This window comes from Bolinopsis microptera, chromosome 3 (assembly GCF_026151205.1).
Source record: "Bolinopsis microptera isolate Bmic1 chromosome 3, MBARI_Bmic_1.0, whole genome shotgun sequence".
In the NCBI taxonomy this organism is placed as follows: Eukaryota; Metazoa; Ctenophora; class Tentaculata; order Lobata; family Bolinopsidae; genus Bolinopsis; species Bolinopsis microptera.
Genome location: NC_087074.1, coordinates 17,539,072 through 17,565,775, shown reverse-complemented (window position 1 = coordinate 17,565,775; position 26,704 = coordinate 17,539,072). Strand labels below are relative to the sequence as shown.

The following is a 26,704-nucleotide window of genomic DNA, read 5'->3' as shown; positions in this document are numbered from 1 at the left end:
TTATTTATATTTATTTTAATACTTTAGTTCGTAAGTTGGTGTGTTTTATAGGCACAGAAACTTGGCGAATAGAACACGCTTGTTGTTTCAAAACTCTTTTTAATTGCGATTTTTTTAGATCTCTTTTTAAAGAAACCTTGTATGTTTTCTGTTATTAATTCATATCGTTGATAGGCTCATTAAACAATCCCTTTCTCTTTTATTCTCGTTTATCTCACCATTTATAAGCATCATCATTTATATCTATAGGATCGAGATCTGAAGTCGAAACCAAATTATTTGAAAAATCTCTATGCATATGACTTACAGTTGAACAGTTAGGCTTGCCACTCAATGCCGCTTTACATCAACTAAATAAGGTCGGTATATTATAAAATCGTTAATACGCATGATTTTAAATTGTTATTTTCAAGCTTCAGATGTTATTAATAAACAACCAATTTGATTACAATTTAATTTTTAACAGTTTTCACCTTTAATTTGGAGTAGTAGATAACAGTGCTATATTGGAGACCCTATCAAAAGATCAGAAGCAGTGGCGTAACGTAGGGTCCCGCTGACCCCGCTGTGCAGGGGTGCTGGGGGGGGGGGCATCTTAGGGGGCACCAAATCGTCGTTTGAATGTGAGACAAGTTTGAAAAACTTAACTGCAGTACTAGCAAAACTGCGCGTTTTTCTCTAGAACTCTAGAAACACACTTTTTTTAGAGATTTTACCAGTGTATCGTCTAAAATCATCTAATTTGTCCAATTTTAAGAGGGGAGGGGCGCCAACAGGGGGCTGCTTTTTCAGTGAGGAGCGCCAAAGTGCAACGTTACGCCACTGATTAGAAGCCGGATTCCTTGTGCTGCAAATCACAGAATGTTATTAAGATAAATTCAGTGTTCACACACCACCTACTTTCTCAAAATATACTAGATTTGTTCAACAATTAAGTAATATTAGAAGTTCATCATTAATTAGTAATAGTTCATCATTAAGTCCGTGAAAATTCCTTGCCATAGTGATTGTAAGTTCTCGTGATGTTACACTTAAAACCTTTGCTACATAATCTAACAATCTTCTGGCTGGCATAATGTATGAATTTGTTCTGACAAAAAGACATACCCCTCTTAATAATTAAGTTATGACTTTCCTCGGGCGCTATTACGGACAGATTACGTTAAGGCGATTTCAAACTCCAATTCTCTGAAACTGTACAATTAACCGTTATCTTGTTGTAACCTTAGACAAACTTGACCTCAAATCGAATGAATTCGGGCCAGATAAAGTTAGAAAGAGAAGTGATAAGACGATACCACCGGAAATGGTACCTACGCCAGTGGCTCAGCAGGTACAAAAGAGGTACATGCGTTCATACCTTGTACCACTGCGTGATCATACAAATCTGTGTACCGAAAACATCCCAACGGGTGTATCAAATTCGAGGCACACATTTTTCTATTCAAGCATTCTTCTGGTCGACCTGAGCCATAAAATATTACCGGGTTTCAATCTTGGGAGGTCACACATTTTCAGTTATTAATAAAGTGTGTCATAGGAGAGGCGAAAACAAACATTGGTCATTGTGTGACTGCAAATTTTAAATCGGGAGACGATTGCGTGGCCGATCTCGACGACACTCGTCATCAAAGAGCGATCCTTTATTTTACGAAGAGAATGGAGGAAAGAAGGTTTTAGGTCCCTTTTTGTTTGTCTTTTACGACATCATGGCAGAAAATCAATTTATTTTACGGTTCGTATTGTTTTTTGCACACTCCAGTAACCACTAACAGTGTTACAGTGGGAATACACATACTAAACCATCTAAAACCACCAAAAACCACCAAACATCACACTACAGTGATATCTTACTCCGAACACGTTCATATCTGATTGTGAGTAAATTAAATTAGGGCGTTGAGCTGTTTTAGGTTTATTATTTTATTGGATTAGGGCGTGAACTATTTTAAGATATGAACAAAATGCCACTGATGGAAAACGCGCAATCTTTCGTTAAGATTCGTTTTAAACTAATCTATTAAATTTATCTATCATTAAAAATTGATTAAATGCAGTCCGAGGAACCTTGATCCTCCTTCGTCCTGGCGTCCTAAGATGGAGTTCCTTCTTGTCTCTCAATATATATAAATGCAGATTCAGGCAGCGTTACAATTCGGAAGAAAACATCCTCTGTCACTAACAAAATACGTTCATGGAGCGCGCGAAATTTATTCTGCAGTAAAAATCATGCAACAGTGGAAGTAAAATAGCATGGTTGCTGAAATCGCGCGCGCATAGATTGCTGCGCGCACATGATGAAGTTAGATTGATATACAGTATCTCGACGTTTCCTGGCCTTGATGTGATCTAAATTCCGTTCTCTCAGCTTGACCCAGAGCTCAACACGTGTCAGTTTTCATTCATCATATCTTTCTGTTAGCAATCATATCAATACCAAGGACTGGAATGCATTTTGAAGCTTTCAGCTGATGGCACTGTCGAAATGCAATTATGAATAATCAATATATAAACGAACCCATATTATGATTTATGTGAGTAAGTTAGAATTAATATCACTTGATCGGAGCATATATAAGATGTGCTTATAATACCACCTAGTATTTCTATTACATTTGTATTAACAGTTTGCTACTAAAATAACCGCCCGATTTGCCACAATCCGCAAGAATTTCAATTCAATTAGCGTGGTTAGATAACTTCAATTATCTCTAATCTGTGCAGTGTTTAGTAGGTAGCAGTAGTAGTGGGGTTATTTTTAACTATCATCGAGAGCTACATTTTACCACGTCACAAGCTCAGACAGAAACTGGCGAAGTCTATAATTATATCACAGAAAGCATACTCCCCAATTTGCGCGCATCGCAGTAACTTCTTTCACACTTCAAGAATCGAGATCAGACCTTTTCAATGTTTTGCAATGTATTCAGAATCAGCATATGCACTTTAAAAAATCAAAAACGCTACTGCCTCATTTCTCCGTTAAAAAAACACAATAGCGTGGCTGGTGGCCGTGAGTAGCTTTTGTCGAGGTGCCTCGGAAGTGACCTTAAACGATTCTCCGTTCATTTTTGGTTTCGAAATGTTAAATTAGTGTAGATCAAGTAAGTTATGGAATTATTTCATACGCACCAAATTGGATTTGCTTTCTGTGGAGATTCAGATATTCATACAGTGCGACAATTATTTGTGGAATGAGCACCCAATATTTGAAACGAGTGGCAGATTTAAGATTACACAATAAATTATCTTAGGCGAAATCCGTAGGAGTCAAGCAAGGTGCTTCTTGATTTTATACCTTCTATTCAGTTTGAAAGTAAGGAAACCGTAGCAGGACTTGACTCTTCACAGTGTGAACATAATTTCTGAAGAAAAGTTTCTTATCAGAACTCTTTTGTAGGTGTCCAGTGTCAACCGATCAGAATATTACTTTCAGGTGCACCCAAATTTACGCATAGTAAACTATACAAGTTAGCCTGATATATTTAACATCAATGATTGATCATAAGGTCCTTTCACGAGTTCATCATATAAATTGAAACAATTAAATTGCTTGATTTTGAAACGTACTTACGTTACTTCCATTAGATATTAAGTGTGACTAAGACTGGTCACTCAACACCAGTTAGATTACTAGTAGTAACTAACGCAGGAAGTGTCACATGAGGATACAGTCTCACTAGATTTAATCTTGTAATAGGAGATCCCTTAACTTGTTATCAGACGTGTAATCTAAATCTAGCAGATTTTGTCGTTAGGCGAGGTTGCATTAAACTAGAGCCATAATTCAATTTTCTGGAAAATCTGGAATATTTTTCTACATTATAAATCCTCCCCAAAATGAGAATCATGGAAAGTATGAAAGTTTGATTAGATTTTAAATCTAATCTGCAGACTGCAAAATATGCTAAATAATATTTTCGCAAGAATGTGAAATTATCCGGGGTGTCAGGCATAGCTCTTGTTGAGACTCAACTACCATCTCAGAACTATAGACTTTTAACTCTCCGATCCCGGTCCTACTTATTGCCATCAAGGCCAGCCTATGAGAGTGTCAAACTAAAATCACGCGACAGTAACGGACCGATGCAAGTTAGATACACTAACAATGTCGCAAAGATAATGTGAAATATCCCGGAAATTAGATCAAAAGGAAGTAATTCTATTTCTTCACTTTCGTAATTGTTTGTCGGTCATGTAGTAGAAAGGATGTGAAGGACCTGACAATAATAAACGTGGCCAACATAACAAGGACTCAAGTATTGTGCGTGAGACCATAATCAATCGTGCTTTAATCGTGAATTAATCGTGAATTATTCACACCGTATTAGGCTGACCCTCTCATGACATCACGCACCGTTAAAGTTAACGTAAACTGTAAGATGTTTGTTAAATATATTGTTTATCGCAATCTCGAGTAAATTTTCCGAGAGCAGATCTATATGTGACGCCAGTCTTTTCAGTTCACGATGCCAGCCATGCCAACAGAAAGATCCCTATCCGCTCCATGTATCTCAGCAAACACGGATGACCAGTTGTAAGTATTTCATCTCGTCATCACGTTTTATTAAACGCAGCTTATTGTATGTTTATAAACAGTTTATTAATGTAAGATAATATGCTAAAATAGAAAGCAGATGTCCTGATGACAATAAATATACCCTTACCTTGTAAAAGTGTGCCATGTTTTTATCGCTGAATTTGGTTACCACTATCTACTTCTCTTTATCTATCTAATCATTGTATCTAATCATTGTATCTAATCATGGTATTATTGTGATTAGATTGCTCCAATTATGCCTCTTCAAAAAAGAATCATATCCAGACTGAAGCGTTTGCGAGGTTTCGAATCATAAATAGATCCGACAAACTCAATTTGATGAACTGAAACAAAGGAAAATCAAGTTTACATAGAGATATCAAAAACTCTCGATATTCGGCGTTTAGTTAGCCGAGTATAACATTCAAGTACTTGAACCCAATGTTCGATTAACCGAGTACTTGACCAACGAAAGTCCGAGAACTTGCTAATCCGAATATTCAGATATTCGAACATACGGTTGTTCCAAATTCTTGAACATTCGAGAATGAACCCTGACGTGCCCCCGTCTCCTTTCAGGGAAGTTACCAGTGACGGGGGCGGAGACGGCGGAACGCTTACTCTCAAGGATCTCGACAAACAGTTGCTGGCTCACGTCGCTGCCAACACCTCATCCCCCAATCAGAACATGTCTATCTTCAACAACCAATACAAGTGAGTTTCGACCCGGCTCATCTATTTACCCTTTTATTCATTCTTTCGGTGGATTCGCTGTGTTTAAATTCTCAATTTTGGCGGAGCTTCGTTTATTTCTTAGAAATAGTTTCCTGCGCTCGCTCAACCCTCCTCTCCAGGCCACTCTGCTCTCTTTTTGGCGAATACTACCCTGCCCTTTGGCCTATAGCTCCCCGAATCCATATTTTAGCATGGGATATATAAACGTAGCGGCAAATGTTGCTACTAACAAATAGGATCTAATAAAGTAAAATAAAATAAATCCATAACTACGCTACCTAATACCTAAAACCTGACGTCCACCTTTTCATCAATTTTATTGGTTCAAACTTCAACTACTGTTTATGACGAGGATGAGTCAGTCAGGTTAGAACAGTTAGAACCATCTTAGTGTTTTTATCCTTGATTAGGCATCTTATAACTATAAGGAAAAGCGCGCGGACTACGAAAAGTATGGATTAGTGTAACGAATCCACCTTATGAAATGCAGCACTTTTTTGTTCTGATTTAAGAGGACTAACCCCCCTACAGCTAGTAAAGTGTCATGAAAATTGGTCAATTTTAAGCTACCGAGCAACACACTGTATTACGGCCCCTAACTTTCAACTTACACTGCAATTTCAGGAGCGATCAGAGGATACACTTCATTTATACAGCTTTATTCCAAGCTTGTACTATTTAACCCTTTCCAGTGCATGGAAAAAGGCCAAGTGGGTCAGTGGTCTGCCGGACATTCGTGTCCGCGCGTCCTAAGACCACTGGCCCTTTCTATTTAGGTAAGTCACACACAGATATACAGTTCCGGGTGCTTACCTTCCCCTTTCAACCAAATTTTGAATGAAATTCTTCAGGCTGGATCATTTGCCGTGAGCATATTGATTGTTTTTCTTTGATTGATTTTCTTGAAGGGTTTTTTTTCAGAATTTCTCTAATTTATCTTTATGTTTTAACCATCCCCTTTCAACGAAATTTTCATTGAAATTCTTTAGGCTTGATCATTTTCTGTGAGCTTATGAATAGTTTTTCTTTGATCCATTTTCTTGAAGGGTCAGGTTTTTCTCAGAATTTCTCTAATTTACTTCATGAGCTCATCCTTTGTAGGTTGTAAGTGAGTGATTTTTTTATTTTTTAAATTTCAAAATTTTTATTTTTCATGAAACTTTGCGCACACTCTTACTATCCGATCAAATTCTTTCTTTGCGTTAGAAGTTGTCATATAATACAATCATACGTCTTATCATTCAGTGTTGATTTTGAAATTGTTATTCCCTCCAAGTTAAGATTACTAATATATCTAATCAGTATTTACAATTTCAGCTAGTAGTGAACTTCCGATGCACTAATGTCACTTCTAAGTCCAATAAACTAATTATCTTTTCAGATACGAGTTCATTCTCGATGCGCCAATTTCGATCGTTCAGAAAAAGGGTGATGATACTTTGACATACCTCAACAAAGGTAAGGTTCTTAATTACTTAATTTAATAATAATATCTCACTTGTTTTATTTTTTCGACACTTGTTTTATTTTACTCAGCACTTCCTAAAAAGCAAAACAAAATATTTGTTTGAATAATTTCTTCAAAAACTAAGATATAGCAGAAGATGTATTGAGATACTTCAGGGCAATACTACAAGATAAATTTCCTCTCCAACCCAAACACTCGAGACAGACTCGACTTCAACCTGAAAGTCAAGGTAAAATTAACCAACTACGTAGCACATTCTAGTTATTCTACCGGACTATGGCAACCTTATTTTGTCAAGATGTTGTAGTATCAAGTTTAGTATAAAGTTTACAAGCTTGTGCAGTCTGTGAGTTGCTACTCAAATGTTTTCAGTCGATAGTTCATTTGGTATTCAGAAACCAAGACAGAAGGAAAGAACATGAGTACTGGACTTACTGGTACGCGCAGCAACCTAACGCTAACATCCGTGTATTTGACGTTGGTAAGTTTTAAAGTCCTAGTAGTCATTAATAACCATATTTGCATATCCTTTAACTCGAAAATCTGGTTATATGATTATTTTGTTGATGTATCCGTGGTGCAGATACATGATACATTATCTCTGTTGTTGGCCCGGACGGTGCCGGTGGTGCTAATGACCATTTTCAAAAAAATAGGTATATAACATAATATTATAATTTTTTAAAGGATAATAAATAAACATTATAAGAAAACTTTTCTACAGATTAATGCAACTAGATGTGCAAGTTATAAATTAACATGCTAAGTAGGCTCCCGAGGACTGTTCAGTCCTGTATGATTACTCAAAAATAGCAAAAACTTTATGTTACAACATGTTGCAAAAACTCGAGCTAGAAATGTCATCTCGAAACAATCGATTCGCCACAAAAATAATTGAAAACTCTGTTATCCCACAGCTGCAGTCTTATCTTCGCGATGAATTTTACCAGCCTTTATGAAAAACACTTTGTTCTTCTCATTTGCCGCTCTATCCTTCATTTCCTTGACTAAGTCTCTTTGGATCTGACGTTTTTCAGGAGATCGATCTGGACAGACGACACCAGATTTAAACTTCTCTGTTATCTGCAGATTCTTGGCGTTGGTAACAAGCTGATCAACCACAATTGAGCTTGATACTTTCACTTTGACGGGCGGGGGGGCCCGGGCGGTAACCGCATTGTACTTATATTTCTCGCCAATTCGACACGCTTCAACGATCTTCGGTTTCTGTCCAATGTTTTGAAAAACTTCGCTATACTACTGTGTCAATAAGTTCGCTATCGCTCTCTTTTGACAGACCAAATACAACGACGTTGTGACTGCGGTCCTCTTTGACTACGCTCTTCAGTGTTTCCGAGCTGATGACCCAACGACAGACTTCTTGACAGTGTTCTTTAACGTTTCAAGTTGTTCAGTCTTACAGTCTGAAATCTCTGCCTGAACACTGATCAACTGCATTTGACATTTTATGAGACTATTCTGCTGCCCCCGACTGGTGATACACACTCCCCGACAGGTGATACACACTCCCCGGCTTGTAGGACTAACCTCACTTCAGTTAATGGAATCTATCAGACAGTAATTACATTTGTCGCAGGTTATAATGTTATTTTTAGGGACTGGGACGAAGATTCTGGAAATTCAGGTATATGCAAGAAAAGGGGGGTGTCCAACCCCAAAAAAACTCATTTTACCTCAAATTTCCATTTTGGGAATGGATTTTTTGGGGTTTTTTGGATTTTTTTTGTAACTTTTTATGTTATTCGACTACATTGAAAACAAAACCCCTAGGCACTATTTTCAATGTTTTCTAATCAAGTAAGAGTTCACTGACCTATACTCAATACTGGCCCTCAATTCTAACATTTTGTCTTCAAAAACCCAAAAAAACACAACTTTACCTGAAATTTCCATTTTGGAAATGGGTTTTTTTGGGGTTGGACACCCCCAAGAAATCCAGGATATATGCAAGAATTTTTCCCAGGCATTTGCATTCCCATGTCTGTCCATTACTATTAGAATACATAGCATGCATAGGGTAGGGGTTTATTCATATTTCATACGATGGGTGAGATTCCGTGCTACGCCCTTCCTTGCCGGGCTGCAGCTATATAGGGTCTAGCACCACAGGAATGGTAGCTATAGTTTCAAATGAACCATAGAAAGAAAGTAGAGATCTTAACACTGTTTAATGAGATATTTACATAGTAAGATAGTACTGTGGGTCATGCATCAGGTTCTCCTGAATAGGGAGGGACAGGGGACTGCCTCTCAACGGTAAACTTAAGTAAGCTGTATGCTTACTACCATCAAAACACCTGGGCGGCAGCAAAGATTCACATAATTTTTGACGTCCTAAAAAATTCTAAAAATGAGGCAGCTTGTTAGGGCCCCCCTCTACAGCTTGTTAGCGCCCCCCTCTACAGCTTGTTAGCGCCCCCCTCTACAGCTTGTTAGCGCCCCCCTCTACAGCTTGTTAGCCCCCCCCCCCCTCTACAGCTTGTTAGCCCCCCCCCCATCTACAGCTTGTTAGCGCCCCCCCCCCCCCCATCTACAGCTTTTAGCGCCCCTCCTCTACAGCTTGTTAGCCCCCCCCCCCCTCTACAGCTTGTTAGCCCCCCCCCCCATCTACAGCTTGTTAGCGCCCCCCCCCCCCCCCTCTACAGCTTGTTAGCGCCTCCCCCCTCTACAGCTTGTTAGCGCCTCCCTCCTCTATAGCTTGTTAGCATTCCCTGGAGCTTTTTGAACCCACAAATATTTGTTGTTAGCGCCCCCCCCCCCCCCCCCCCCCCTTTACAGCTTGTTAACGCCCCCCTCTACAGCTTGTTAGTGCCCCCTCCTGTACAGCTTGCTAGCATTCCCTGGAGCTTTTTGAACCTCCAAATATTATATTTTCGCGTCTACTGCACGTTAAGTTGGACCCCCTCTGATGCCCCATCCGCCTGCGGTACCCTTTGTCAGGACACTGCCGCGGACCGTACAGTAAACAACGACTTGCTTCCCACACATTCCTAGCTGCTATCATTCCTGATATCTGGATTCTGGGAAACCCGAAAGTATAACCTGTTTGCAAGCAAGCGTACTAAATCACTCTGCACTCGAACTTCGACATTTAAAAAAAGTTGAAACCAGTACAGCTTGAATCGATTTATTCCGAATCACCCCCCATGACATAGGGTTAAAATGCTCCCCCGGGCCTGGCGAGTTATCGACTAAAAACTTTTTCGATCATGTGACATGACCATATAAGTTTGTCTATTTTGTCGTTAGGATAAATCAACGTCTGTATGAAGATTAGATATTATCATTTGGTTATGATACTGGCAGGATTCATTCCTGACATCTGGGAAACATCCAGGATTATAAGTAATAAGTATGAATACATAGCAGACTATTGTAATACATACCAGACTATTTTCACCCTGCGTTTCCCTACGCGAGTACAGCTCCATATTTAACCCTCAATCAAGGCTTCCCGACCATTTAGCTGAATGGTCGGGGCTGCATGGACTTAACGGATACCGTAGCTCACAGCTTACACATCAAGTTCATTGATTAATGACATATCGGTTGTATCGGAACAGTTTTATTTACGTTGACCACTCTTTCACAGTTTATTATTAAGCTTTTAAGCAGTAAACTATTTTGTTTTCTATATTCTATCAGACTTTTACTTAAGTCTAGTTATACATTACTTTATCATATTTTATTGATCTAAGGTGTAGTATTGCCAGATCCCAGTTCAATTTGTAACGGAGTTTTATATTAACAGGAAACGATGTAACAGAGTCGATATATTTTAATGTTGCCATGGGGTGGCAAGTCCCCACTCCCCATACATCGTGGTCCGATAGTTTCATTGCGTCTTAATATAGCACGGCTTGAACTACAAATTCGCAATCTTTCGATTGCTATGAAATCATGGCATCATGGCATCATGGCATCATGGCATCATGGCGTACTGGTTGTGGCTCTTCTTATCTGCTCCCTAAAAAATGTGGATTATGAACAAGTATAATCGTTGTGTGGTTATAACTTCAACTCGATCACAACAGGAATGCAGGAGCCCACAAAAACCTGTTTGGGTTTAACGTTCAATACAGCTCGTGCCTGCAATAGATGTCTGTCGTTATATGAAATGAAATGAGGTATTTATATCCCCAACAACACAAGGAAGGTGGTTAACCATGTCAGACAGACTGTGAGTGATGTGAGCAAATGTGTAAATGTGAACAAAAGTATAACTCATTATCAGGCAAAGACCAAACTAAAACATCGTTTATAGTTTTATTGTAAACCACACTAAACCAAGTAGAAGCAGAAACCATACCTAAAGTAAATAAGTAGAAAGGTAAAGATCAAGACATAAAATGGAGTGCGGTAAAAAATAAAAACCAATGTGTCTTGCAAAGTGGAGACAAATGGAAATAAAAGACATCAAAACTGATTATATAAATGGTTCTTTAACATTCGCTTGAAACTGTTGGTATCAATAATACATCTCAACATCATTGGAAGAGAGTTCCATGCAACCGGTGCATGACGTGAGAAACGTCTGTCATCAACTTTGGACTTTTTATTCTTTGGTATCTTGAGCACGAGATGGTCACCCGGTCTCTTCGACTTGGTCACGGTGTTTGAAAGTTCTGTATCCACTACATAACATCCAGTAATGCTTTGAGGTAACCAGGTGCAGTACCGTGAACTGATTTTTGAGTTAATAGACAAACTTCAAAGAAGATTCGGTGATCTATAGGGAGTATGTGGGACTTCTTATACTCTTATAGAAGGGAACCAAGTCCGTGCTTCTGTCTTCTATGTTGCCCCATTAAAGATAGATATAAGTTTGTTTAATCTGGTCTTGGGTATATTCATGTACAGATAATAACAGTAATCTAACTTAGATATAACCAGTTGTCTCACCGACAGCAATTAAATGCCTTCATCCAGGTAACGACCAATAGTTCTTACGGGTAATCGCACTATATAGTGACAACACTATATAGTGACAAGCACTTTATAATGACAGCTGATATTTGTCACTATGTAGCGTGCAAAACGCACTATATAGTGACAGCACCATATAGTGACAAGTTTATCTTATATCGACTTTTCTCGACTTTTCTTTACTTTTCACTCCACTCTACTTATTTTTCTTTAATTAACTTTTAGAAGCACCGATCGAGCCTGACAGCCAGGAACAACAACACAGGTCCAGTAGGTCTTTGTGACTCCATCAGTTCCGTTCCTTCTTCTGTTTAAGGTGTAGCGTTGACCATCCACGAGAGCGTTGTCCTTTCCTCGCTTACCAGTAGTGTATTCAACAGAGGGAGTAGCCATGATTGATATGGCTTGTCCTTCATTGAGCCTTATATATACGAGTACCACCACAGGATAACGAGCTTCAACAAGTACTCATGTTTCCACAGCTTGTAATCAGGCATGTCCCCTGGGCCCTGATTCATTCCTGGGAAACATCCTAGTTTAGTTATTTAAGGTCTTTTCGCCGCAGAACAGGTATTTTCGCCGCAAAACAGGGAAGTGAAACGAAGCGTTTTCTGGTTTCCTGCCAGAACTAACAGGTTATAATTCCCTGGCTGTTTCCCAGATCATATCAGGAATGCGATGAATCATGCCAGAATTGATCAAATGATAGTATCTAATATCTACCTGAAAATTTCTAGATACTCTCAAAACTTTGCAGAGGTATAAATAAACGATTTAAAGAAATTTTACCGTGGGGAAACCCCAGTAGGGCCACGCCCATATTGACCCAATGACGCAACTGACCCTTTGCTTCTAAAAGTCGTAGAGACTTCGGAATGGGCTTAAACGAAGCCGCATATGCATGTTTATATAAGAGTTATTGATCAACATATGGCCTAAAATCTTTATTTTTAGAAAAATTCGCCAAAAACCATTTTGGGCCTGGCACTGAGCCCATTTTTCTAACTTTTGATAGGAGCATGATAGAGTCGGATAGAATGAAAAGAACCGCAATTGGCACATTTATACCGTCACAATAGTTACTTTAATATACGACTTATTTTGCTCTTGCAAATTTGCAATAAAGCAGAGCAAAATTGGTTAAATTAGCCATTTTTGCCTCCCGTTTTATGTCAATAACTCGAAAAGCAAGCATTTTAACATTTTTAAGGTACATGTTGCTTCATAAGTTGTATATAAACATGGCCATTCTGCACAATCTGCACTCATTTCAAAATCTCTAGGACCTTCATAGTCCATATTTTTGCATAATTTCTTGAACCGAAATCAGTTTTTCGCCAATAACTGAAAAACATTTTAGCACTTTAAGGCATATGTTTCTTCATAAGTCATATATAAATGTGCCAATTGCGGTTCTTTTGCATTCTATCCGACTCTATCGGGCTCCTATCAAAAGTTTGTAAAATGGGCATAGTGCCAGTACCAAAATGGTTTTTGGCGAATTTTTCTAGAAATAAATATTTTACGCCATATTTTGATCAATAACTCTTATATAAACATGCATATGCGGCTTCGTTTAAGCCCATTCCGAAGTCTCTACGACCTTTAGAAGCAAAGGGTTAGTTACGTAATTGGGTCAATATGAGCGTGGCCCTACTGAGTACTGGGGTTTTCCCACGGTAAAAATGTCTTTAAATCGTTTATTTATACCTTTGTGAAGGTCTGTGCAAAGTTTCGAGAGTATCTAGAAATTTGCAGGTACCGAACCAAAAATGTCCGTAAATGACTGGACTATCCAGAAATCAGTTTAACCTGTTTGCAAGATGAATATTTAACGTTTAAGAAAATCGAACGTCGATATTAGACTTGGAGATATTACTTATTAAGTATTATCATTTGATTTATTCTGGCATAAATTCATTCCTGACATCTGGGAAACAGCCAGGGAATTATAAGTATGAACTGTTTGCAAGATGAATAATGAATATTTAAGGAAATCGAACGTTTGTATGAAGATACTAGATACTATCATTTGATCAATTCTGGCTATGTGCCTCGCCGGGCTAAAGTAGTGGATGTCCTTGCTGTACGGCAAGTTAAACAAGGAACTGAAACTACTAGGTTCCGTACAGACTCAACTCTGCACCCATGTCAATATGTTCATTATATGCAAGCCTCTTGATTTATGATTCACTCCTGACATAATCTGGGAAACAGCCAGGGAATTATAACCTGTTAGTTCTGGCGGGAAGCCAGAAAACGCTTCGTTTCACTTCCTTGTTTTTGCGGCGAAAAGACCTGTTGTGGTGTCTTTAATTTTTCAATTTTGAAGCGTTGCCGTCTTTAACTTTTTCATTTGAAGGTTTTGTCTTTATAATTCGCGTCTTTATAAATCGCGTCTTTATAAAACAAACTGAGTGTATTTTCATTTAGACATCTCAATGTTAACCCGTGTTTTATTTCAGACGAGCGTGCGTGTAAGAATGTCGAGGAGATAAATGAGATAGGATGCAACGCTGTCTCTTTTTCCTGGAATTCCAATATCGGAGCAACCATCGTCCTCCGCATTAACTGCCTCAGGTTGGTTTCTCTAAGTTTATCTATCATTATTTTGGTTTCAGTCTTACGGACACCCAACGTTTCAGCAAACATGAGTAACCGTGGTAACGCCGCCGACATTTTCATTTCCAGTTCTATCTGTTACCCCATTAAGGAAATTAAAAAAAGGGCCCATGAGGCGCATTAATATTAACTTTTTAAGAGAATTGAAATTCCCAAGTTTATGCAATACCCCAAGCTGAGTTCGTTAGTTTTTGCAAGCTTGTTAGGATTGTTTAAAATTCTTTGAGAGGTATGCGATATCAAATACATTTTTGAAAATTGTAGATCATAGAAACTGGATGCAGAGCATAAGTCTCCTGCGCTTGGTTATTCAAAATATGTAAGTTTTATAACGTTATTATATAAGATAACTTAACATGTTATCGAATATTGAGCAGTTAAATTTAAATTAAAGCCGGTGATAGACTACAAGTCTGTTTGAGTTTGGCCGGTTAACAATAAACCTGTTAAAATAAACCTGTTACCGCCCGGATAACTGGTAGGAAAATTTAGAATCTGCAAATCTAATTAAAACAAAACGTGACTTTTTTAAGAGAGGCTGGGCCTGGGTGGCCCACGAGAGGCCGTTGTTACATATTGGGATCTCACTTACCCAGTTACCTTCAATTATAACCTTTAAGATTCAATGAAGTTCCTAAGATAATACTTTTAAAAAACAGAGTATTCCCTCAAATACGGCTAATAGTTCGAAGCGTTATTGATAAAGATCCTGCGTTTTCTAATAAAAATTATCCGATAATTTCAGCACGGAATTCAGTTCCCAGAAAGGAGTAAAGGGCACGCCCCTTTACATACAAACGGACACATTCGAGGACACTGAATCACTTAACCCTGAACCTGCTGACCGATGTTACTGCCAAATAAAGGTGGGTAAAGTTCAAACCGGTAATTAACCGGTAATTAACCGGTAATTATAAACTGTAGCAAATAGAGTTTCTTCTAGCATTACACAATATACTGGTTTAAATATTCGAGTAAAATAATTGGTGAAGTAAATCTTGCTTCTTAAAATATGTTATCCATGAAGCCGCATTATTAGGTATGCTTAGCTATTTAAAGTGATGAATAATATATATTGTAGTAGTTCTTCCACGAAACTTGTACTTAACTTTTTTGAACTTAAGGGATCTCAGATAATTAAGAATATATTTTTTTGATGATTTCATGATTACCGTTTAACGAGCGCAGTTAGAATATAATCAGAAAGTCGAGGATTCATAATGATAAAAAGATAATAGATAATTATATCTTGGTTAGGGAGAATCAGGATTTGACTTTAAATCGAGTAAAGTTGAATCCGGTTTGTGCTTTTGGCTGACAACCAGCAGAAAAAACATGTATTCAAATTCAAAAACACGATTTGAACTTGAGTTGTTAATGAAATCACCTCAACGGGCATATTAATTTATATTTATAACTTAAAGTACGTGATATTTGATTTTATAAGCTAGAGACTCATATTATTAAGTGTAACGATCAAACTACTGACCTTGTGAAGAGTGTGTTGCTGGTTTACAACCATCATTTGCGCTAATGAGTACAGCTTCTTTTTAACATGGACCCTGGTTTCTTCAAGCATTACACAATATACTGGTTTAAATATTCGAGTAAAATAATTGGTGAAGTAAATCTTGCTTCTTAAAATATGTTATCCATGAAGCCGCATTATTAGGTATGCTTAGCTATTTAAAGTGATGAATAATATATTATATTGTATTAGTTCTTCCACGAAACTTGTACTTAACTTTTTTGAACTTAAGGGATCTCAGATAATTAAGAATATATTTTTTTAGGTGTTCAGAGATAAAGGAGCTGAAAGAAAGAACAAGGATGAATCAAGAACTGCTGACAGAAAATTACAGAAGCTCCTTAAAAACGGACAAAGTAAGTTATTTAACATCCCCCGATTAATCATGTCTGATTACTGATAAATATTTACTATTAAGTTTGATTAATTAATTAAAATGTGTCCGTATTTATTTTTTTCATGCTACCTATCAGATCTTTAATAACGTTATATTTTTGATTTGATATAATAATAATATTATTAACAGTTAAAATGTATTATATTACATTTATTGAATGAATGTGTAGTGGAATGTACAGGGGGGCCAAAAGTCAGTGTGCAAACGTTGCCCTTAATAGCTCTGTTACTGAGTGTCCAATCGAAATAATTCTTTCTGGTATGACTTACTGCCCCCACTGGTTCGAGGAATTTGTCAAATTGGAAAATATTCGTGTCCATTTTTTTCAAATGAAGGTTCATTTCTGCATTTATTTGATAGTTTGGATAGTCGGATCGAGCCGAATTTCATTGAATTGTGTTTGGCCATTCAAATTACGTTTGTCCTGAAAAAATGGGGAGTTCTAGCTTCTCAGATGACCGAGATATGAAGCATAACGAGGTTATTCATCACGTGTGATCAGGTGATTGGCTTACCTAATCACGTGATAAGGTTGCCCCGTTAACCACCCCGTTAAACATTATGGGAATCGTTAAGGCTGCCCAATTAAGGTGTCGTGTCCCCGTGTTACATAATCACCCAGTCAATTTTGTTAACGAGATACACAAAATGCTTGATAACTTCGTCATTTCAAATCCGCTTCACATCATTGTTTTACAGCAGATTCAACATTTAATAATCTACCGTCTCTGAAAAAATTAGGCGTCCAGCATGTTCAGGGAGAACAATATAGGTGTTTTAATATTGAATGGGCGTGGTCTAAAATATTCGAATTTTCAAATTTTGGCGACGGAATCCTCGAACAATACACGCAAAGGGTCTCTTTCTCAATGAATAGCTTGTGTAAAGTTGAAAAAAAGCTACATTCGTATCATATTTCTTACCGATAAAGTTTCCACTTTACACAAATCAATTTGATTACCGTTTAACGAGCGCAGTTAGAATATAATCAGAAAGTCGAGGATTCATAATGATAAAAAGATAATAGATAATTATATCTTGGTTAGGGAGAATCAGGATTTGACTTTAAATCGAGTAAAGTTGAATCCGGTTTGTGCTTTTGGCTGACAACCAGCAGAAAAAACATGTATTCAAATTCAAAAACACGATTTGAACTTGAGTTGTAATGAAATCACCTCAACGGGTATATTAATTTATATTTATAACTTAAAGTACGTGATATTTGGTTTTATAAGCTAGAGACTCATATTATTAAGTGTAATGATCAAACTACTGACCTTGTGAAGAGTGTGTTGCTGGTTTACAACCATCATTTGCGCTAATGAGTACAGCTTCTTTTTAACATGGACCCTGGTTTCTTCAAGCATTACACAATATACTGGTTTAAATATTCGAGTAAAATAATTGGTGAAGTAAATCTTGCTTCTTAAAATATGTTATCCATGAGGACGCATTATTAGGTATGCTAACCTATTTAAAGTGATGAATAATATATATTTAAGTAGTTCTTCCATGACCTCTTCCACTAAACTTGTACTTAACTTTTTTGAACTTAAGGGATCTCAGATAATTAAGAATATATTTTTTTGATGATTTCATGATTACCGTTTAACGAGCGCAGTTAGAATATAATCAGAAAGTCGAGGGTTCATAATGATAAAAAGATAATAGATAATTATATCTTGGTTAGGGAGAATCAGGATTTGACTTAAAATCGAGTAAAGTTGAATCCGGTTTGTGCTTTTGGCTGACAACCAGCAGAAAAAACATGTATTAAAATTCAAAAACACGAATTGAACTTGAGTTGTAATGAAATCACCTCAACGGGTATATTAATTTATATTTATAACTTAAAGTACGTGATATTTGGTTTTATAAGCTAGAGACTCATATTATTAAGTGTAATGATCAAACTACTGACCTTGTGAAGAGTGTGTTGCTGGTTTACAACCATCATTTGCACTAATGAGTACAGCTTCTTTTTAACATGGACCCTGGTCGCACCAAGATTTAGTGGGGAAATGCAATTTTAGTGGGGAAATGCAATTTTAGACTTAATTCTTGCTGGACAACAATTCTTGCTGGATCAGGTCAACAAAATTAGACAGTTATTAAAAACTGAATCACCATATTTGATCCAAGTCATGTCTTCTGTATACGAAGTAATTAATACCGGCTAAAACATGTCTACTGTCCAGTAATATACATGGCTGGGATTGAAACCCAGTAAAACAACTACCTGATAAAATGTCTGACTTTTAAGTTTCTTTTTATTCTTATTTTTATTTTGTTCATTTTCTTTTCAAGTTTCTCAATAATTTTCGATTTTGTTTTTTGTTTGTTTAGAAGTTTAGTTTCTCAAATTAACCAGATCTCTTGTTTCTCTTCCCCTGGCTTAAGGAGCAATGCACACAATAAACTTAGATTACAAAAACTGTGATTATTATATTAACACTTGATCCCACCCTCAGTTCCTCCATCTGATCAAGATCCAAACAACATTGTGACTACAGTGTTCCACAAGCCTTGCAAGCAGACTGTTCTGACTAAGACGACTGTGCTTAGCCCCAAACCTGTTATCTTCACTGCACCCGTCAGAAACCTCAGCTTTTCTGTGGTGAGTAATAGTAACCGATTAGTTTCAGGGTGAATTTTATATAAAACTTGAAATGAAATTGAATTAAAACCAAAAAGGTAAGACCCATGGCTCGGCCATGTATTGTTTATTCAAGAAAAGTTGGACCTCGATGAAACTTGATTTTTTCGACTATCCAACCCGAAATTGAACAAAATTTCGTGATGCTGAATTAGCTAAAAGATAGTGAAATTATTTTCAAATGAACAAAAATCTAACAAACTAATTAGCTTTTTTATCAGAACGGTGTTGAGGACATGCAGGCGCCATTAGCGCCTATCCCCGAACAGAAGTTCTACGGACCAAACTACCACGTCACCACTCCTACTTACCAGGTATCCCAATTACCTCAACTGCTCCAACAACAGCAGCCCACTAGTGACTTTGGCAACCAGTTGATATCGTCCATGGTGAACAATGTGAGAATTTCAAAATGTCCAAGAATTTCGCACCTTATAATAATGGCAGTTTACGTGTTGTTCTACTTTGATCTGAACAGCAATAATGACTCGTATGTTTCAGACGGGTGGAGGAGGAGTGCCGGGATATGTAGATGTAGGAAGTGGGAGCACATGCAGTGTAAGCAGCACTGTTACCACAGTCAGTGATCACAGTCCTGACTCCACGTGGGGATCTCCTAACAAGCAGAACAACGACTCTCTCTTCGCTTTCATCAGGTGGGATCCGTGGTGTGTCGTCATAGCACGTGGTTTGACGTCATAGCACTTTGTGTGACGTCATAGCACGTGGTGTGAAAATATAACGAAGTTGCTATTCGTAAATTGCTTTCATAAAACCATTATTTTTTATCTGTTTCGTTGTCTATAAAAACCGAAAATGTATTCGGTTTGTACTAGCAAATCATTGGATTGGTTTGTTATCATTCATACTATTTCAACATTCCATTCCCACTGTTACAATTTCAACAAGATTGTTCATTCCTTTTGCTTGTCATCAGCCATATCAACAAACCATGGATTCCGGAAAAACCACTATCTATATGATTCAATATTTTTAGCAAACCCCAAGTTATATGTGGAAGCTATGTGGGACTTGTGGAACTTGTAGGACTTGTAGGACTTGTGGGACTTGTGGGACTTGTAGGACTTGTGGGACTTGTGGAACTTGTGGGACTTGTGGGACTTGTGGGACTTGTGGGACTTGTGGGACTTGTGGGACTTGTAGGACTTGTGAGTGAGCTTGTTACAAAAGCTCCACTTATATAATAATATGACGTATATAAATTGCGAGGTGTAAATCCATTTCGCAATTCATGATTAGGCCTGCATGAGGGGTATCAGATCTGGTTCGGTAAAACCTGCTGTAAAACAGTTTCTCAGAAACAAAATACAAGATTTTATGAGATCCTGGCCCGGGTCCGAACAACCAGATTTTTGCTAATCCGGCCCAGTTGAGAATTCTTGATCTGATCCAGTTACGGGTTACAAGTTTAGAACAAGTTTAGAACAAGTTTTGAACAAGTTTTGAACAAGTTTTGAGCAAGTTTTGGACGAGTTTTGAACAAGTTTTGAACAAGTTTTGAACAAGTTTTGGACAAGTTTTGAACAAGTTTTGGACAGGACGAGAACAGGAAGATGACAGGAAGAGGACATGTCCTGGCCAAGTAATGAAAATGTAAAATGTTGTTAATCTCAAACACGTAGAAGTAGAACCAGTTAGTAGATGTGAGTGGTATGTTTCCTTTAGCTCGTAATTCCTTTATCTCGTTACGATTAGTTGCTGCTTTGCTGGTTAAAGAAGTTTGACTGCTTGTTAAAGACGTTTGACTGCTATTAGTACGCAAAAGTGATACGCGCTTTATAAATTCACAGAAACTTACGCACAGATAATACGACTTGTATTTGCGTACTTGATCTTTAAACTTTCGTTACAATTATTTCGATAAATATGGCAACCACATATTTTATTATTGCATATAATAATATGTTATTTTTACATTAATACATTTTTGTTACGGCGACACTTGCTCAAATGCGACACCAAAATATAATCTGCCTTAGAAAATAAGAAAATTTATTCAATAATTCGGGTAACATACTACTAAATGTGGTGGCTAAACATTGTAAATTTCCCACCACAATCAGGCCACATTTAATCTCGTATTACCCGGGAGAGAGCGCCCATTTGATGGGTTTTAATTCAGGAGTCGGCCAGGCTCTGGCTCACCAGTTAGTCTAGAAACCTGTTTTATCAGATACCACTGCCATACCGGCTTCTCTAGTAAATTCTAGATTATTCGACCGTTCGTTCGGGAATTGGGCCAACACTAGGTCCTTACTGAAGTTGTGAGGAAATGAACTTTACCATTGCTGGCCACTGGCCATGGTCCATTGCGAGATGCTAAACGGCTAGTCACCTTCATTTGGTCAGGACAAGTTCTAGCGTCAACCATTTTGTAGTAGCTATGAGTTTATTTTTGTTGAGTGATATGCTTCGATATGCTTAAGTCATGAGAGATGTCTCATTATAAAAGTGAAGATAACGTAATAAACCTGCTTCCATTAGATCCGTGCTTAGTAAGCACTGCTTACAGGTTCTGCTGGTTCTGCCAGTTAATTAATCGCGGGATACCAGGTTAGGTAGAGCACGTCACGGCGGTATATTGTGCAGATAAGTATTAAACCAGAGAAACCAGATCACCAATTAGTGACGTATAATTAGTGATGTGATCCATAGATACTGATAGAATTGAATTGAACTAGAATTGGGCTAGATCTGGGGTAGAGTTCACATGACAACCCTGTACATAGTAGCTATAGATTAAGGAGTAAACATATTGACCTCTCTACTCGATTCGTGTATCCCATAAGGGATACATTGTAATCGTAAAATAAGGGACGTGAACTTTTGCTACATTGTAGCCGTACAATGAAGCTGTACTTGTCTCGTGATAATACCAGAGCTGCACTGCCAGGCTCTGCTCGTCTCGTCATGCTTACTCTTCTCAGTTTAACAAATAACAGGATTAGAGGTTTGCGACCACTTAGTGCTTATATGGTGGTATCACAAAAACCAGCCTCGTAAACCACCGAATTCGACCGTGTCGACATTCGACAGGCTGAAGGGAGCGATCACGGTCACGTATATTTCCTGAGAGATGTCTCTGAAACTAATGCGAACCTAACCAGAAATATTCTCCTACTGTTGTTGACCAGTTCGATCCTCGAAGCAGCTCTCCCGCTACCCTCTGCACAGCCACATCGCTAAGTTACTATCCTGGTTATTAAATCACGTGACTTAACGTCACAGTATGGCCCACGTGACCTGTCTGCGCGTTCCCATGACGACATGTGACATGTTCACGTGACTGCGCGCGTCCAATGGAACCAGGGCTGGAAGTAGAGAAGCCATGCCACGCCGTGCCTTCGAAATCAGGTTTGCAGAGCACACTGAACCTGTTTGACGGCTGGTCCACATCACGCCCTTATATAGGCCACACTGCCTCTGCTGCTTCCATTTCTTTGGCTCTCACTCTCTCGACTTGAACTCTCCGAGCAATCGTCCCTGCCTTTGTCATTACATGGTAGGAAACTATTCTGATAAACTAGCTGATACGGAAAAGCTGCTAGCTCAGACTAGTAAAGCGCAAAACGCGAATCATCTCTCTATTGGTATTCAACCTTGAAGATACAACGTTTCAACCATGACTATCGGGGCCAATCTCTGCAATGAAATGTCAAATCTTACATTCAGAAAGTGAGTTGCTTTCTGTCATTTCTCTCTCGAAATCTAGTTGATATCTGTGAATTGTATAGCATTGGCCATTGTATAGGCTTGATTCTCTTCTGCAAGTTTAACTTGAGTAGCGTATTTGAACGAGTATGTTAGTGTTGTTAGTTAGTGTTGTTTATTGTAGTTGTCCTAAGTTCCGTATGACAATGTTAGTACTATCAGATTACTGTGATGTGTGAGGTGTAATTTTGCCATCTATTATCTTATAATGTATAATGCATAATGTAGGTACATATTTCCTGTAATAAGAAATAGTCGTCGCTCTTATACAATGATATACATGAATAGGTTAATTGTACTTTACTGACTTACTCAATAATTATTTCGTATCAGGTTGGGTTGATAGCGTGGTATAGCTAGGGGTAGGCATGGCTGGAGATATAAATGGTATAATTCTCTGTTTTTCTAACCGAGAAATTAGTTAGTTTAGTATTGTCAAGGTTAGTTGTTAGAAACTGATTTTATTAGATTTATTCAATGAGCATTGATTTAGCCACTAGATTTAGCCATTAGCCACCAAAACATACAGCTCAGATAATTGAAAAGGAAATAATAATGTGGCTGTTCTCAGTAAAGCATGGACAGTCCCCAGAATATTATAAAAAGTTGAGTTATAACTGGCAGGGTTGTCAGATCTAAATGTTCTAGATTATTATAACTAGTCCCACAGGAGTGGCAAGCCGGGGCGCGGCAAGCTGCATCATCCTCCCCTCTGCGTTTGTAGTAGGTTCCGTTTCTCAGCACTCACCGCACCTACAGTGATAACACACTTCACACCATCATAATTAGCCAATAACCGGACCAGTAACCGCTACTTAGCTCGTTGCTTAGCAACCTGCACGTGCTACCTGCACGTGCTACATGCGCACTGAGGTTCACCCTCCACTTCACTTCATTTACATTTCTATTTTCTTTGATGATTGATATCCTGGTGCTATTGAACTAACCCTCTATTTCCCCGTGGTTTTATATCAGATCCTATAAATTACCGAAACTAACCATCCCCTAATTCAGGGACAGAGAATCAAAGAGGAGTATATCGCAGGCACTCACCACATCCGGTACTGATCCACAGGTACTGAGATTAACTGGATAAACTAGGTTAATTAAACCAGTTTTCTGGTAGAGTCTATTTATTAATTAGGTTAGGGTATCTAAGATACCCCTAGCCTAATTGATAAAAGATATCTTGCTCTTTATATTGTATATTTGCACCCAGTCATCTCCTAATGGTTTAAATGTGGAATTATCTGTTCTGAAATTGGATCCCCGATGTAGTTGCATAGTCACCGAATCTAATTTGGGCTATCTTGTCTTAATTTTAAGAACATCATTTTAAAAACGTGGAATGGTTCATTAATTTGCTCAAAATGACTATGATTGTTTGGCTATCAGAGTGTAAATATTTGAAATTTCAGGACAATGCCCATCATATGAACAATGCAGGACCTAGTGATGAACTTAATGTGAGTTAATTTGTAAATTAATTATTATTATTAATTGCGGATTTTACAATGTCTTGGGTTGCTGCAGTAGTTGCAATCTACAAAACAATTGGCGTGACATTTAAACTAGTAAATCGCAAAACTAGTAAAGTTTTACTAGTTTAAATTTAATTCAGGACCAAGACTAATCGTGTACCGTTCAACGAAAATAGTCTTAATGTTTTTATACTTATTTCTTTATTTTTAATTTCACAATCATTATCCTCCCAGTCCATTAATGTAGTATTTTCAGGATCGTCCGAGTAAACAAGCAAGAATACAATCCTCCCGACCAGGTACATATAACTAATAACACAAGCAAGAATAGTTGGCTTTCTTGTTGTATTAGGGACCCTTCACATTATATTACCTCAACATTTGGGAGATATTAGATTCCCGTCACCATGTCAACACATGTATACATTAATGTCTGCATTTCTCCCCTATAAATTAGAATGATTACGTAACCCCCCCCCCCCCCCCCCCCTTAAAGGTCCTCTCGCATTACTTAAGTGGTATATTTTCTTGTTCGTGATCTGGAGTCAAAAACAGGTTTTATAGGACATTTAGAATATTCAATGATTATGTTAAGACCACGGAATAATATGTGAGGTATTCTGTGAATATCCCAAAAAAGGTTAAAGCTGCAGATCTGCTAAATTGTATAATTCAATCAGGACTGTTATAGGTTTGGAGAACGTGCATTATTAAAACTGGTTTTATATTCCAGCTAGACTCAGCCACGAACCTCTGAAAACTTGTTTACTTTTGGCAAATACTCTAAAGCACTGAGAATGATAATTTGATAATGAATGCATATTTTCTGAAACCGGTTTGCTACAGTCACACACAAGGAATGTGTGTGGTAGCACATTAATATTCCTGGAAATCCCCATCGAGGAATCTGTAAATCCAGGAATATATGGCGATCTAGCAGGGGGGGATCTTCTACACCCCCACCCATCTAGCTACGGAGAGTGAGCCAAGGAACATGCACGCAGATTTCAATAGTTCAAATGACGTAACTGGCTGGTAGCTGAGTGGTTAACTGTCTGACATGTATTTCCCACTGCTGTAATTAGTGTAATTACCGTAATTACACAAATTAAATACTCTCCACCTCCGCAGTTACGATATACGTTAAGAAGACGGAAGAGAGGGTTTACAGTGCACTTTGCTTAACAAAATTTAGCTTAGATGGACTGAAAGAGGAGGTCAGTTTTTAGATTTTATATTATATATTTTAGTGTTCATGTTTTATTGACTTTAGTTTTCTCAGTCAGGTTGCGTTTTTGTTAAATAATTATTTTGCAGTTATACATTTTTCGATGCCAAACTATAACGTTACTATTCAAATTATAGGTTGCATCGAAGTACGCAATACCAAAGAACATGCCCGTCAAATTGTACAAACGCACAAGAAAAGGGTAAGTTTCTGTAACCCTTCTCCAATCATTCATTCTGTACTATTTTACCCAGCCCTATAAATGGCATCCGGCTACTAAATTCCACTTCAACATAGTTTTATACGACAGATTCTATAATTTGATTAATTAACCACATTTCCATGGCAGACTACTGATCCACATGGACTCTCGCATGGTAGAACAATTTCAAGACGAGGACGACTTCTTAGTGGAGGTGAACTTCCAGAACAAAGAAGGAATATTTGAGGTGACATTCCTGTACTGAAGAGACAAAAGGGAATTACAAGAAGAAAGAATCAAGAGTTAAAGACTCCGACAGAATATACCTGAGGTCAAAACATCTGCGATAGTACTGAAGACTGAGAAGAAGCATAAGAAAGAGCAGCTTTGTACTAGAACTAGGACTAGAAAACAACCTCAGTACTTTGAGTCAGAAGAGAATCAGATAGTTAGACCTAACCAGACTGATCAGAATAGACTGCAGCCAACAGCTGATAACTGTTAGGTTTTGAAATAGGTTTTAGTTGCATGCGAATATCATTGATTACCATTATTGTTACTACTTTTTTTAGGACCAGATATGATCGATGGTATCAAAACCGATTTGAACATCATGACGATTTGTGACCCATTTGAGTTTGGACTCTATCTCGTTTATGCATGATAGTGGAGATTTTATCAAAATGCCAGATTTATTTTTGTAAAATAATTGCGAACACCATTATGAATGACATGAGTTCAGCGTTTTATCATTTTTATTTTTATGTTTTATATGTTTACAGTCAGAAATGTTAACAGTATAATAACTTATTATATTGAACCCGAAAGGCTGACTGATCTTTATTTGTTCGATAGGTAGTCAGCATGCTAAATTCTCGCAGAAAATTAAATATTAATGCACCTCAAAAGTGCGGCAGTATCTAGATAGCCCGACCACTGTCCGCGGACAACTGTCCACGAACAACTGTCCACGAACACCTGTCTACCAGATCATATTACTGCATAATAACAGTATCCCCTGAATCAAGCAACAGGTGTTTGTGAATATTTGATTGGTTACCAGATCATATGAATGGTATGTATGGTATCTTGGATGAAATTAGTTACGACTAGCATAATTAATTGTAGCGTAGTAAATTACTGGATCAAACTATTGATTACGATTCAA

At 37.8% G+C, this 26,704-nt stretch overlaps 1 protein-coding gene across 12 annotated transcripts in view; it reads left to right on the top strand.

The window, feature by feature from the left end:
* The window catches only part of LOC134812933 (grainyhead-like protein 1 homolog), an 84,643-nt gene extending 58,280 nt beyond the window's left edge, over window positions 1-26,363 (top strand). For 3 of the 12 annotated variants that reach the window (XM_063820544.1, XM_063820543.1, XM_063820545.1), the window contains exons 5-21: window positions 4,455-4,537; window positions 5,120-5,254; window positions 6,657-6,733; window positions 6,899-6,972; window positions 7,116-7,224; window positions 14,156-14,270; window positions 15,058-15,178; window positions 16,106-16,196; window positions 18,709-18,854; window positions 19,115-19,291; window positions 19,395-19,549; window positions 23,640-23,700; window positions 24,044-24,091; window positions 24,363-24,405; window positions 25,238-25,323; window positions 25,472-25,536; window positions 25,684-26,363. In XM_063820544.1, coding sequence (XP_063676614.1) covers window positions 4,455-4,537; window positions 5,120-5,254; window positions 6,657-6,733; window positions 6,899-6,972; window positions 7,116-7,224; window positions 14,156-14,270; window positions 15,058-15,178; window positions 16,106-16,196; window positions 18,709-18,854; window positions 19,115-19,291; window positions 19,395-19,549; window positions 23,640-23,700; window positions 24,044-24,091; window positions 24,363-24,405; window positions 25,238-25,323; window positions 25,472-25,536; window positions 25,684-25,801 — 1,704 coding nt within the window. In that variant the 3' untranslated portion in view covers window positions 25,802-26,363. Of the gene's footprint in view, window positions 1-249; window positions 360-4,454; window positions 4,538-5,119; window positions 5,255-6,656; window positions 6,734-6,898; window positions 6,973-7,115; window positions 7,225-14,155; window positions 14,271-15,057; window positions 15,179-16,105; window positions 16,197-18,708; window positions 18,855-19,114; window positions 19,292-19,394; window positions 19,550-23,639; window positions 23,701-24,043; window positions 24,092-24,362; window positions 24,406-25,237; window positions 25,324-25,471; window positions 25,537-25,683 lie in introns of all 12 variants that reach the window. The other 9 variants (XM_063820551.1, XM_063820550.1, XM_063820547.1 and 6 more) reach the window with 6 other exon arrangements.
* Window positions 26,364-26,704: the final 341 nt, after the last annotated feature.